This window comes from Notechis scutatus, chromosome 2 (assembly GCF_049901735.1).
Source record: "Notechis scutatus isolate UNSWTSFEM ecotype Mainland chromosome 2, rNotScu1.2, whole genome shotgun sequence".
Lineage (NCBI taxonomy): Eukaryota > Metazoa > Chordata > Lepidosauria > Squamata > Elapidae > Notechis > Notechis scutatus.
Window position 1 is genome coordinate 11103665 of NC_142010.1, and position 13244 is coordinate 11116908.

A 13244-nucleotide genomic window follows, 5' to 3' on the forward strand; every position below is an offset into this window, starting at 1 on the left:
TGTAGGAAAAAAGAAGGAACCTTTTCCATATGTGGTGGTCTTGTACAGAAACCCAAAATTACTGGAAGAAAATCCAAACTTGGTTGGAAGAAATTACTAAAGAGCAGATCAAATAATGGGAAGGGTAATAGAAAATTTTTTATTTTTTAGAAAAAGGAATTGAGTGGGTGCCAGGTCTCTGCCCTGTCACCTCCATTGCCAGCTTTAGTCTCATATTCTATCTGATGCTCTCAAATAACATAATCAAAGTTGGAAGGGACCTTGTAGGTCATCTAGTCCAATCCCCCCCCCCAAGCGGGTGACCCTACACCATTTCTGACAGATGGGAGTCCAATCTCTTCTTGAAAGTCTCAAGTGATAAAACTCCCACAACTTCTGAGGGCAATTTCTGTTCTATTGATTGATCTCACTGTCAGAAAATATCTCCTTATTTCCAGGTTGAATCTCTCCTTGTTCAGTTTCCATCCATTATTCCTTGTCTGGCCTTCAGGCGCTTTGGAAAATAGCTTGTCTCCTTCCTCCTCTCTGTGACAGCCCCTCAAATATTGGAAGGCTGCTATCCTGTCTCCCCTGGTCCTTCTCTTCACTAGACTAGCCATGCCGAGTTTCTGTAACCGTTCTTCATATGTTTTAGTCTCCAGTCCCCTCATCATCCTGGTTGCTCTTCTCCATTTGTTTGGGGCGGGGGGTGAAGCTTGCTGGCATTGAAGTGGCTTTGGTTTTGATCTCCGTGCCAATTTTCTTCTGAGACAGGGCCAGCGTTGCCATCACCGAGCAGAGGCATCGATCCAGTCGGTGGTAGGCCAGAGAAAGAAAATGGCGGCAGAGCTCAGGGAGAAATCGGCTCCGAGTCCTTTGAAGGCTGAGCCAGGGAAAGGGACGCAGATGGGAGAGCGCCTCCTGGCGGGGCCCACAAAAGAGAAGGGAGCGGGGCCTGGTTCCCGCCTGATTCCCACAGGCCGCATCCACGATTTCTGGGAGAGGGCCGATCCGGAGAAAACCACCCCGGATCCCTGCAGGAACCTGCAACAACGATGGGAATCTCAGCTGCAGGAATTCTTGAAGGTTCTGGAAGCGCCTTCCTTGGAAGGGGGAAGCCCACAGCCTCGGATGCCCCTGCCCAGAAGCGACCCTCGCTCCTCCCTGGCCTCCTTCCGAGGGAAAGCCGGTTTCCCTCAGCAGCCTCGAGCCCAGAGAGGGACCCAGCTCACCATCAGCCTGAGCGGAGAAACCCACCGGATGGAGCCTCCCAAAAGGCTTCAGGGTCAGAAAGGCTCCAGGCTCGCCCGGGCCCAACAGGCCGTCAGCTGGAAAGACGAGTGCTGCCTCTTCCGGCGGTTCGGCTACCAGGAAGCCAACGGGCCTCGGGAAGCCTGCCGTCACCTCCGAAGGCTCTGCCACCAGTGGCTGAAACCGGAGCAGCACACCAAGGAGCAGATCCTGGAGATGGTGGTGCTGGAGCAGTTCCTGGCCATCCTGCCCCCGGAACTACAGGGCTGGGTGCGGGAGTGCCGCCCTCTGACCTGCACCCAGGCGGTGATCCTGGCGGAGGATTTCCTGCTGCGAGAGCAAGAGAGCAAAGCCCAGGAAGAGCAGGTGAGAGGGATGCCTCGGGGGTGGGTGGGTGGGAAGGAGGGAAGAGAGTCCAGGGTCTCTCTCTCTGGACAGGTAGATGGGGACGGGTGGGGGGAAAGGGAAAGGAAGAAAAAATAGAAAGATGAATAAAAGGAAAGGAAGGGAGAAGAAAAAAAGAAAGGAGAGAAAGGGAAAGGGAAAGGAAAGGGGAAAGAAAAGGTAAGAGGAAAGGAAAAGGAAGGAAGGGAAAGGGAAGAGTAAAAAAGAAAGAGGAAGGAAAGGAAAAGGAAGGAAGGGAAAGGAAAGTAAAAAGGAAAGAGGAAGGAAAGGAAAAGGAAGGAAGCGAAAGGAAAGAGTAAAAAGGAAAGGGAAGGAAGGGAAAGGAAAGAGTAAAAGGAAAGGAAAGGAAAGGAAAAGGAAGGAAGGGAAAGAAAGGAGTAAAAAGGAAAGAGGAAGGAAAGGAAAATGACGGCGAAGGAAGGAAAGAGTAAAAGGAAAGGAAAGGAAAAGGAAGGAAGGAAAGAAAGGAGTAAAAAGGAAAGGAAGGAAAGGAAAAGGACGGAAGGGAAAGAAAGGAGTAAAAAGGAAAGGAAAGGAAAGGAAAAGGAAGGAAGGAAAGAAAGGAGTAAAAAAGGAAAGGAAGGAAAGGAAAAGGACGGAAGCGAAAGGAAAGAGTAAAAGGAAAGGAAAGGAAATGAAAGGAAAAGGAAGGAAGGGAAAGAAAGGAGTAAAAAGGAAAGGAAATGAAAGGAAAAGGAAGGAAGGGAAAGAAAGGAGTAAAAGGAAAGAGGAAGGAAAGGAAAAGGACAGAAGCGAAAGGAAAGAGTAAAAAGGAAAGGAAGGAAAGGAAAGGAAAGGAAAAGGAAGGAAGGGAAAGGAAAGAGTAAAAAGGAAAGGAAGGAAAGGAAAGGAAAGAGTAAAAGGAAAGGAAGGAAAGGAAAGGAAAAGGAAGAGAAAGGAAGGAAAGAGTAAAGAAAAGGAAGGGAAAGAAAGGAAAGGGAAAAGGAAAGAAGGAAGGAAGGAAAGGAAAGGAAAGAAAGAAAGGAAAGGAGAATGAAAGGAAAGAGGAAGGAAAGGAAAAGGAAGGAAGAGAAAGGAAAGAGTAAAAAGGAAAGGAATGAAAGGAAAGGAAAAAGAAGGGAAAGGAAAGGAAAGAGTAAAGAAAAGGAAGGGAATGAAAGGAAAGGGAAAGGAAAGGAAGGAAGGAAAGGAAAGGAGAATGAAAGGAAAGAGGGAAGGGAAAGGAAGGGAATGAAAGGAAAGGGGAAAGGAAAAAGAAAGGAGAAGGAAGGGGAAAGGAAAGGAAAAAGAAAGGAATGAAAGGAAAGAGGAAAGGAAAAGGGAATAAAAGGAAAGAAAGGGAAGAGGAAAGGAAAAGAAAGGAAGTGGAAGGAGAGAGAAAGGGGAGGGAGGAAGGGGGAAAAAGGGAAGAGAGAAAGGGAAGGGGGGCAGGAAAGAAGGAAGGAGAAAGAAAACTAAGGTCATAGAAAGAACACTTGGAGTTAGAAGAACCAAAGGGAACAAGATCTGCTTTGGACATGAGGTTGAGGGGGGGGGGTGACTGGGCCAGTCCCTCTTTCTCAGCCCTGAGGAGGAGGAGGAGGCGACGGCAAGGGAAACAGTGTTGGCCAACATGGCCAGGAAAATCGCAGGGTCACGCAATAGATCCAAAGGCACCCAGAAGTGTTGCTCAGCCAGCGTGTCCTGAAACTGTCTTGCTAAACTGAAGGGCTTGGGGCCTCTCTTCTGTTTTCAGGCCATCAGCCTCCCGGAGAAGGACCATTTGACTGAGAAGGCTCCCCTGGAAAGCTGGCCGAGAGCCCCCCTCAGAGAGGCAAAACAGGAAAGCGACCGACACGTGGTGCTGTTGGGTGAGGGCCTTTGGGTGACGGAAACTTTGGGGGGGCCTGTTGCCACTTCTGAAAGGGAAGCATTCTGGGAAAACTGCTGTGGGTGGTAGTTCCTGATTGGTAGGCGGCCCTTGGCTTGCAACCGTTCGTTTAGTGAACGGAATTACGACGACACTGAAAAAAAAAGTTGACATGACCGTTGTGGCATTTCTTCTGCTCCCCCCACCCCACCCCCAGTCACGTGATCAAAATTTGGATTTTTGGCAATCGGTTCGTATTTATGACGGTTGCAATATCTCGGGGTTGCGTGATCTCCTTTTGCAGCCTTCTCACAGGAAGAGTCAATGGAGATGGATGGATTGATTCAATTTGCTTAAATATATGTCTATAAAAATATTTATATAGAGGATGAGAAATTTAACTGAGGTACAGAATATATATATATTCTGTAGGAAACGTATGAAAATTATGCAGGTTAGAATGAAGATTGAAGGAAATTGATTCAATTTACTTAGATAGATGTTGATATTAATGTTTATATAGATGAGAAATTTAACTGAGGTACAGAATATTTTTTATAAACATGCATCTATGTCACACGTATGAAAATTATGCATGTTAGAATGAAGATTGAAGGAAATTGATTCAATTTACTTAGATATATGTTTATATTAATGTTTATATCTAAGTAAATTGAATCAATTTCCTTGAATCTTCATTCTAACATGCATAATTTTCATACATGTATGTGTGTGTGTTCTATCTATATATGTTGAAAGGGCCTATTACGCGTGCAAGGGTAAGATTAATGATATATAAAGGCAGTGATCTCTGTAATGGTAGCTTAATACTCTGTCGATGTCAGCAGAGGTTGACGAAAGTTTAGTAAGTACAATAAATGTAATTTTAAATTCCAGAGATCTCAGGATGTCTGTTTCTTCTTTTTATATCAATGTTTATATAGAAGATGAGAAATTTAACTGAGGTACAGAATATTTTTTTAAAAACATAACATATATGTCACACGTGCATGTATGTGTGTGTGTACATACACACATGTATGAAAATTATGCAGGTTAGAATGAAGATTCAAGGAAATTGATTCAATTTACTTATATATTTATAAAAATGTTTATATAGATGATGAGAAATTATGTGAGGTACAGAAAGAGAATTATAGCAGATTGATTTATTCATTTTCATTCATTTATTTGGAGACGAGATTGATAGATGATAGATGGATCGATGGTAGGTAGATAGATGATTGATTGATAGATATTGATTGATAGATGGTAGATGATTGATTGATAGATGGTAGGTAGATGGAGGATAGATGGATGGATGGATGATAAGAAATGCAAGACAGAGAATGAGGATGCCAGCAGATTGATTGATTGATTCAATGTATATGGATTTTTCTATCCATTTATGTAGATGAGGAGGAGTTCTGCGAGGAAGACAGCGAGGACCGAGAATCAGGTTGGGAGTGGTCCGGTAGAGGCCAGCCCGGCGTCTCCTGTTCTCCCAATCCGGGAGAAGCTTCCGAAACCCTCTACTGGAACAGCGAGGAGAAGGCGGAGGGCAAATTCATCAATTCCCAGGGGACCTACGAGGACTTGGACGAGAGCGTCCTGCAGCCCAGCCTCTTCCCCAGCGAGCCGGACAACACCTGCCTGATTTGCCGCAAGGTCTTCCGCCGCCGTTCCAACCTTATCGCCCACGAGCGGACCCACTCAGGCGACCAGTGGTACAACTGCTCTGAGTGCGGGAAGAGCTTCGTCAGCCGGGCCGCCTTCCTCATCCACCAGCGGGTCCACACAGGTGAGAAGCCGTACAAGTGCTCTTACTGCGGGAAGGGCTTCAACACCGGCTCGAGCCTCACCCGCCACAAGCGCATCCACACGGGCGAGAAACCCTACAAGTGCCTGGATTGTGGCAAGCGCTTCAATGACTACTCCAACTTCATCGTCCACAAGCGGATCCACACGGGCGAGAAGCCTTACGAGTGCTCGGTCTGCGGGAAGAGGTTCAGTGACAACTCGAACTTTATCAAGCACCACCACTGAGAGAGGCTGCCTGTGGATGGGCCGGTAGCGTTTTTCAGTGTCTTTTGATTATGATTATTATTATTCAACACCCCCCCCCCCCGCTCCGGTTGATGAGAAACAGAGTAGAATCACCATTTAGGGCGGCAGAGACAAAACCTACAATCACAAAAGCATTCCTGCCTATAGATATGCCAGGCGTGGGTTTCTGCGGCCTCGGTTGACTTGGCGTGGTTTGGAGTTCTTCTTGGGTTAGGATGCTACTCTGAAGAGGCCAAAGACTACTTCCATTTGTATCCCAAATATGCTTTTTTTTAAATCAAGAGACAACTGGACTTTCTTCTTCTCGTCCAAGAAGCTGCTTCATCTTTGGTTGGTGAGGAACGGAAGGATTTTACGCCTTGCAGGTAGCTGGCATTCTTTTTAGAGAGCTGTTGAGGCTTCTTGGAGGTTTATCTACATCGTCGGGTTCACCTGAGTGGTGCAAATGGGTGTGAAGCCAGTCAGGGCTCCAGTAGTGACCCCCATTTAAATCATGAGTCTCTAGCCTGAATGTCAAAGCTCAAGATAAGATTTATTAGGAGATTTATTAGCTCAAGATAAGATTTATTAAGATTTATTATTGCCAGTGCTACTTGGGTGTAGCCGACTCTGAGACACATCATTCATTGTCACCCTTGACCCTGTTTTTCCCCCCCACCCCCTGGGTGTATCATAATTCATATTCTCCAATGGGACACATCCCTAGCCCAGAGTCATCAGTCATGCTCTCCAGTTAGAATTTTGCGCGGCAGAAACTTCAGTCACCTAGTTCCTTTCTTTGAAAACTATTTATGGAATGCACTTTCGATTTCCAAGCTGCCGCACTGCTCCCCCCTCCCTTTCTGTTGGCAACTCTAAAAAGACCATATTTTAAGAGTTGACATTACACGTCTTTTCATTTTAAAAAAAAGTACATTCTGTGTATGTTTCTTTTCCTTTGACCGTGTCTGCATTTTTATTTGTTTTTTGTTTTTTTTAAATCCTGATTTTAAAAGCAATAAAAGAGTCACTTTGAAAAGCGAAACTAATCTCCTACCCCACCTCTACTCTACCTCTACTCTCGCCTTCCGGGATTTCCGTGGGGTGGAGGGCAAAAAAACGGCAAGAACGGGGGATCCGATGGTAGGTTGTGCCGTCCATCCTGACAACCTGGTGACCCACCTACTCACCCTCCCCTGACCCAAGTTGCAGCCTGTCTAGAAGAAGCTGTATGCGCCCCTCCAACAACGCCCACGGGACTCACCGCGGCCCACTACAGCAGAAACTTCAGTCACCTAGTTACTATCTTTGAAAGCATTTATGGAATGCATTTTCGGTTTGCAAGCTGCCGCACTGCTCCTCCCCCCCTTTCTGCTGGCAACTCTAAAAAGACTATAGAAATATTTTATGAGTTGACAAAGCTGTTTTGGACTCGATGAAAGGACTGTCGGGTAGACTGGAGATATTTGATGTCTTATCCTTCCACTTCCATGACTCTCGGGACACACATAGAATTCCAAGTGGTCTCAACGACTCTCTAAAAAGGATGCAAAGGACCAGCTTGTCTACAAGGAGTATAAATCCTTAATTTCCTCACCATCCAGCCAGAGCTGAATGAAGAAATTTCTTGGATGAGAAGCGAAACGTCAAAAAAACGAAACAAGAAAATCCACTTCCCTCTTGAAAAAGCATCTTCGGGACAACCATGAGCTGGATGACTGAGAATCTCCACAGGCTTCCATTTGTATCATTTCCGTTTTTCCACCCCTCGAAAATATGGTTCCCACAACAATAACTCAGCTTTTTCGGTCTGCAGTCTGGGAATGTGGCATTTCAGGCGTCACGGTAGTTGGCAAGACCAAGGTCGTTAACAGTGGAGATTTCAAGAAGTCCCCTCTTGTTGTAGTCTCGGGGGAAACTCCAGGTGGTTCTTGATGTGCGACCACCATAGCCCCAAGTATCCGTTTGCTAAGCAAGACAGGCGTTAAGTTGAGTTGAGCCACATTGTGCAACCTTCCTTGCCCACAGTTAAGTTGCGTGCATTGAGAAGAGTCACGAGCGCCGGTGACGCACGCGGTGATGCTCGCCTGAAGGGACTTCAAGGGCCCGCACGAGTGGGGCTGCGAGCGCCTGTGTCAGGGTTCCGACGATTGCCCTAAATTAAATCATGAGCCTTGAGCTAAGCTTCAAAAGAATCCAAAAAAATTTATTAGGAGCAACATGTCCGGCACTAACCCGTATGAAACCAACTCTGAGACACGTAATTTACTATCCCCTCTGACCCTGTTTTCCCCTCATCCCCTTGAGTGTCATAAATCAGATTCTCCAACCATTCTCAGGGCTGGGTGTCATCAATCACATTCTCCAATGAAGGATTTTTGTGGGAGGGGCAGCCTAGCCAGTAGCCTAGACCAGTGATCCCCAACCTTTTTTACGCCGCGGCCCGGTATCCCCAACCTTTTTTATGGCGCGGCCCGGTACCGGCATTAGCTGGGCGCCGCCATCTTTTTTTGATGAAAAAGTGCTTCCGGTGACCTCACCGGAAGCACTTTTTCATCAAAAAAGATGGCGGCGCTAGCGCTTCGTGAGCTTTTCCGGTAGAAATGGCTTTCTACCCGGAAAAGCTCACGAAGCGCTGAGCCGCCATCTTTTGATGAAAAGTGCTTCCGGTGAGCTTTCTACCCGAAAACCTCACCGGAAGCACTTTTTCATCAAAAAGATGGCGGCGCCAGCAAGCCAGCGGCCCGGTAGGACTTGTTCCACGGACCGGTACCGTCCGCGGACCGTGGTTGGGGACCCCTGGCCTAGACTAATCTCCACAAGATAAATGTGGAATGTGCTCCTGGACTTCATCTGCTGCACTGCTCCCTCGTGTCTTTACCCCCCCCTTCTTAAGGCAACTCAGAAACAAGCATAGGAATGATTTACGAGTTGACAGCCTGCAACGTTTGTAAGCACACGCGTGCGCGCGTCAGCCAGCTACACCCGTGGCCTGGTGACCAATAGGCCGTGGCCCAGTAGTGGGTCTCTGCCCACAGTTTGGGGACCCCTAGTTTAGTGGCTTTTCTGATCAAGAAATTCCTCCTCATAAAAGCTTGGATATCCTTCGGTAGACTTCCATTCTATAGTCCTGAATGAATCCACACCCTCCAGAGCAGGGGGTCTCCAACCTTGGCCGCGTTAAGACTTGTGGACTTCAACTCCCAGAATTCCTCAGCCAGCTATGCTGACTAGAGAATTGTGGAAGTTTGAAGTCCACAAGCTATGCTGACTGGAGAATTCTGGGACTTGAAGTCCACAAGCTATGCTGACTGGAGAATTCTGGGAGTTGAAGTCCACAAGTCTTAAAAGTGGCCAAGGTTGGAGACCCCTGCTCCAGAAAAATCTGATGGCTCTTCACGTATTATCCATAAGTTCCACCATCCTTGAAATTCTCCTCAGCTTTCTTTGTTCCCAGCTCCTCGGCTTCCTTTTTCGGGGGCAACCCGAACTATTCCACCCTGCAGGTAGTCCTCGACCACAACCAAGCCCCAAATTCCTGTTGCTGAAGCGAAAGATTTGTTTTAAGGGAACGTTGCCCTGTTTTTACGACCTTTCTTGCCGCTGTCGTTAAATGAGTCACTGCAGTTTTTTTAACTTTGTGACTTGGTGGTTCAAGCCAATCTGGCTTCTCCCGTTGACTTTGCTTGGCAGGAGGTCCATAAAAGGGGATCCCCTGACCCCAGGAACATTGCAACGGTCATAAATACGAGTCAGTTTGAATTTTGATCACGGGATGCTGCCAACAGTCAAAAAATGTGAAAAACAGTCGTGGATTTGTTGGAGTGGTCACTAAATGAACTGTTTGAACGGCCACTAAACGAATGTTTGTAAATCGAGGACTACCTGTTTACAATCTCCTCCCAGATTGGGATTATCTGGCCAGCTATGTGCAGTTAATTCAGGGTTCAGTGGGCTGTGTGAAGTTCAGGTAGTTGGGTTAGTTCTGGAACTCAGGGATAAAACTAACTGGGTTTGATGTACCATGTGACCCTCTCAGCCTTGGTTTGTTTTGGAACGGAGTCAGTGACCACTAGGGAATTGTCCCTCCGGTTCACCCTATCACACTGAGGTAGGGGTCTTCAAACTTGACAGCTTGAAGACTTGGGGACTTCAACTCCCAGAATTCCTCCTCCAGTCATGTTAGCTCAGGAATTCTGGGAGTTGAAGTCCACAAGTCTTAAGGTGGCCATGCTTGAAACACAGCTTTAAGACTTGTGGACTTCATCTCCCAGATTTCCTTCTCCAGTCACGTTAGCTCAGGAATTCTGGGAGTTGAAGTCCACAAGTCTTAAGATGGCCATGCTTGAAACACAGCTTTAAGACTTGTGGACTTCATCTCCCAGAATTCCTTCTCCAGTCACGTTAGCTCAAGAATTCTGGGAGTTGAAGTCCACAAGTCTTAAGATGGCCATGCTTGAAACACAGCTTTAAGACTTGTGGATTTCATCTCCCAGATTTCCTTCTCTAGTCATGTTAGCTCAGGAATTCTGGGAGTTGAAGTCCACAAGTCTTAAGATGGCCATGCTTGAAACACAGCTTTAAGACTTGTGGACTTCATCTCCCAGAATTCCTCCTCCAGTCACGTTAGCTCAAGAATTCTGGGAGTTGAAGTCCACAAGTCTTAAGATGGCCATGCTTGAAACACAGCTTTAAGACTTCCATTCAGTTAAAGACCTGCAGAACTGAAAGGGACAGCAAAGGTCATCTAATCCAACCTTCTGTAGTGTGCAGGAAAGCACTTCCTGGAGAGTCGGCTGTCCAGCTGCTTATCTCTTATGCTTGGATGGGGTGGGGTTGGACTAGATGGCCTACGAGGTCCCTTCCAGCTCTGTTAATCTGTTAAATCTCCAGACTCCATTGGAGTTTTAAATCATGGGTCTTCACACTTGACAGCTTTAAGACTTGTGGACTTCAAACTCCCAGAATTCCTCCTCCAGTCACGTTAGTTCAGGAATTCTGGGAGTTGAAGTCCCCAAGTCATAAACCCGAAGACCCCTTGCATTAAGGCAGAGTTCCCCAACTTTTCTGGGTTGCTGGCCCTGGGGGTGGGAGTCAGGCACCTTGACACACGTGTGCTTGCACGAACGGGGTCGTGAGTGTGCATGCAACATTGGCGGTGACGCTAGTGGGAGTGTGTGTGTGTGCAAACATGCACGCACTGGCTAGTCACACACAGGGCCCGGTAGCCAACAACCCAAGTTGGGGACCCCTGCACCAAGGCCTCCTGTGTTTCGTTTGCTTTTGAGTTGATGCCTTGTGTGAACACACACCCCAGTGTCTTTGTGGCTGTCAATTTAACACTTAACGGTTTTGTTGGAAACATTCCTTTCTAGCTTGTGCAAAGAACCAAAGATGGAACTTTCCCTTTTCCCCTCAGAGTTGTAGACCTTTAGTGCTGTATTAAAACAGCTGAGCGTGTGTGAGGGGTGTGTGTGTGTGTGTGTGTGTGTGTGTGTGTGTGTGTGTATAGTTGTAGGCCTCTCCAGGTAGATTCAATATGTTGGATTCTTGCTGCTTTCTTCCTGGGGGTTGGTTTCCTTGCAGAACGTTTCATTACCTGGCTGGGTAACACCATCAGTGTGAGGGAGAGTTGATAATGCCATTGTGTTACTCAAGCACTTCTGATCGTTTTAAGTTTCCTAACTGACAGGAGGTTAACTCCTCAATTTGAGTGACATTTTGGGATTCTTATTTCACAAGCAATATCTGTTGACTTCCGGGCTCCTATTAGAGAGGCGGCAATAAATAATTCTGATTATTTTTAGTGTCTAATCTTGTTTGTTTGTTTTTTAGTCCTCAACCTACGACCACAAATGAGCCCAACATTTCTGTTGCTAAGTTAGTTTTTTGCCCCTTTTTTAGGACTTTTCTTGCCACGGTTGCTGTGAATTACTGCCGTTGTTAAATTAGCCATACGGTCGTTGAATGAATCAGGCTTCTGCGTTGACTTTGCTTGTTGGAAGATCGCAAAAGGGGTGGTTAATAACCCCAGGACACTGCAACCGTCATAAATATGAGTCAGTTGTCAAGGGGCTGAATTTTGATCATGTCACCATGGAGACGCTGCCACCGTTACGTGAGACACGGTCATAAGTCACTTCTTTCGGTGGTGCCGGTGTAGCTTTGAACAGTCGCTAAGTGAACTGCTGTAAGTCAGGGACTACCTTTAGTCCTGCAATGGCGAACCTATGGCACACATGCATTTTCGGCTGGCTTGAGGCCTTTTTGGCCTCCCACAGGCTTGAGGAAGGCTTCTGCAGGTTTTGCAGGCCGAAAACTAGCCCCGTTTCGTCACTTCCTGTTTTTCTGAAAATACCGGAAGTGATGAAACGGGGATAGTTTTGGGCCTGCAGAAGCCTTCCTCGAGCCTCTGGGAGGCCGAAAATCAGCTGTGAGGCACAGTGCAGGTAAGAGGCGGTGGCGGGGAGTGAGGGATTGCGCACGCATGAGTAGGGGGGCGGAGGGACAGGCATGGACTTCTGGGTGCTGGCAGGCGAGCGCGAGCATGTAAGCGCGTTCACAACTTTTTGGCCCAGGAATCCAAAAAGGTTAGCCACCACTGCTTTAGTCTGTTAATGGTGGGATCTAATGCAGAGCAGTTTCCTGTTTCACATAATAAGCTTAAGGATAAGGCACCATGACAGGTGATTGCAGGTAGTTGTTGTGACCCATCGGCCCGGCTCCCCCTCCAGCAGCTGAGGAAGAGGAGCGTGGGGATCGGAGAGATAGAGAGAGGGGGGTGGTGGAGCCTGGGCCGTCCATCAGCCCTCAGAAATGGAGAGTCAACAGCCCCCAGGTCTGGAGGTTTGGCTGATGAGGAAGAGAAGGAACAGCTGGGTCCAGTGCCTGACAAGCAGCTGCACAGAAGGCAGAGGAGAGGAGAGCAGTGGAAATCTATGGGGCGGTCCTTGGGACCGAAGAGCCACTGCTGCTAGCGAAGCCCCGCCCTAAGCTCTGGGGATAAAAGGCAGGGGACAGTAATCATTCAGTTTGGCAGACAACTATTCATCTCCCTGCTGGACAGACTTGTTAGCCTGCTGTGAGAGAGAGAGAGAGATTTTGCTAGGGCTGCTGGCGCTCCTAATAAAGGGAACTGCCAGGATTCCGGCAGTTACCCCTCTACCTTTTAAATCATGAGTCTTGAGCTAAACTTCCAAAACTTCAAAAAGATTTATTGGGAGTTATGTCCAGCACTGCCTGGGTGTAGCCAACTCTGAGACAATAATTCATTGTCACCCTTGATCCTGGTTTTCCTCCCCCCCACCGAGTGTATCGTAATTCATATTCTCCAATGGGACACATCCATAGCCAAGAATCATCAGTCATGATCTCCAGTTAGAATTTTGTGCGGCAGAAACTTTGCTCACCTAGTTACTATCCTTGAAAACTATTTATGGAATGCACTTTCGGTTTTGCAAGCTGCTTGCACTGCTCCCCCCTCCCTTTCTGTTGCAACTCTAAAAAGACCAGAGAAATATTTTAGGAGTTGACAGGAACATTTATTTCACTACAGAGGGTTTGTTGTGTTCGGGAGCTGGGTCAAGAACAGTAGTCCTCGACTTTAACAACCGCAATCGAGTGCAGCGTTTCTGTTGCTAAACGACACAGTTAAAAGTGAGTTTTGTCCCCCATTACGCGACTTTTCCTGTCACGGGTGGTTTAAGTGAATTCCAACAGTCGTTAAGTCAACCACACGGTCTCCCGTTGACTG

The 13244-nt window shown here is 47.2% G+C and overlaps 1 protein-coding gene across 2 annotated transcripts in view; it reads left to right on the forward strand.

Moving 5' to 3' along the window:
• The window catches only part of LOC113428961 (uncharacterized), a 103081-nt gene that overhangs the window by 15974 nt on the left and 73863 nt on the right, over positions 1-13244 (forward strand). Inside the window, exons 2-4 of one of the 2 annotated variants that reach the window (XR_015747066.1) lie at positions 754-1596; positions 3332-3446; positions 4860-5877. Coding sequence is in view for 1 of the 2 variants with exons in the window: in XM_087953157.1 (XP_087809283.1) it covers positions 817-1596; positions 3332-3446; positions 4860-5491 (1527 nt within the window). In the remaining variant the exon portion in view is untranslated. Of the gene's footprint in view, positions 1-753; positions 1597-3331; positions 3447-4859; positions 6547-13244 lie in introns of those variants that run through there. The other variant, XM_087953157.1, reaches the window with a different exon arrangement.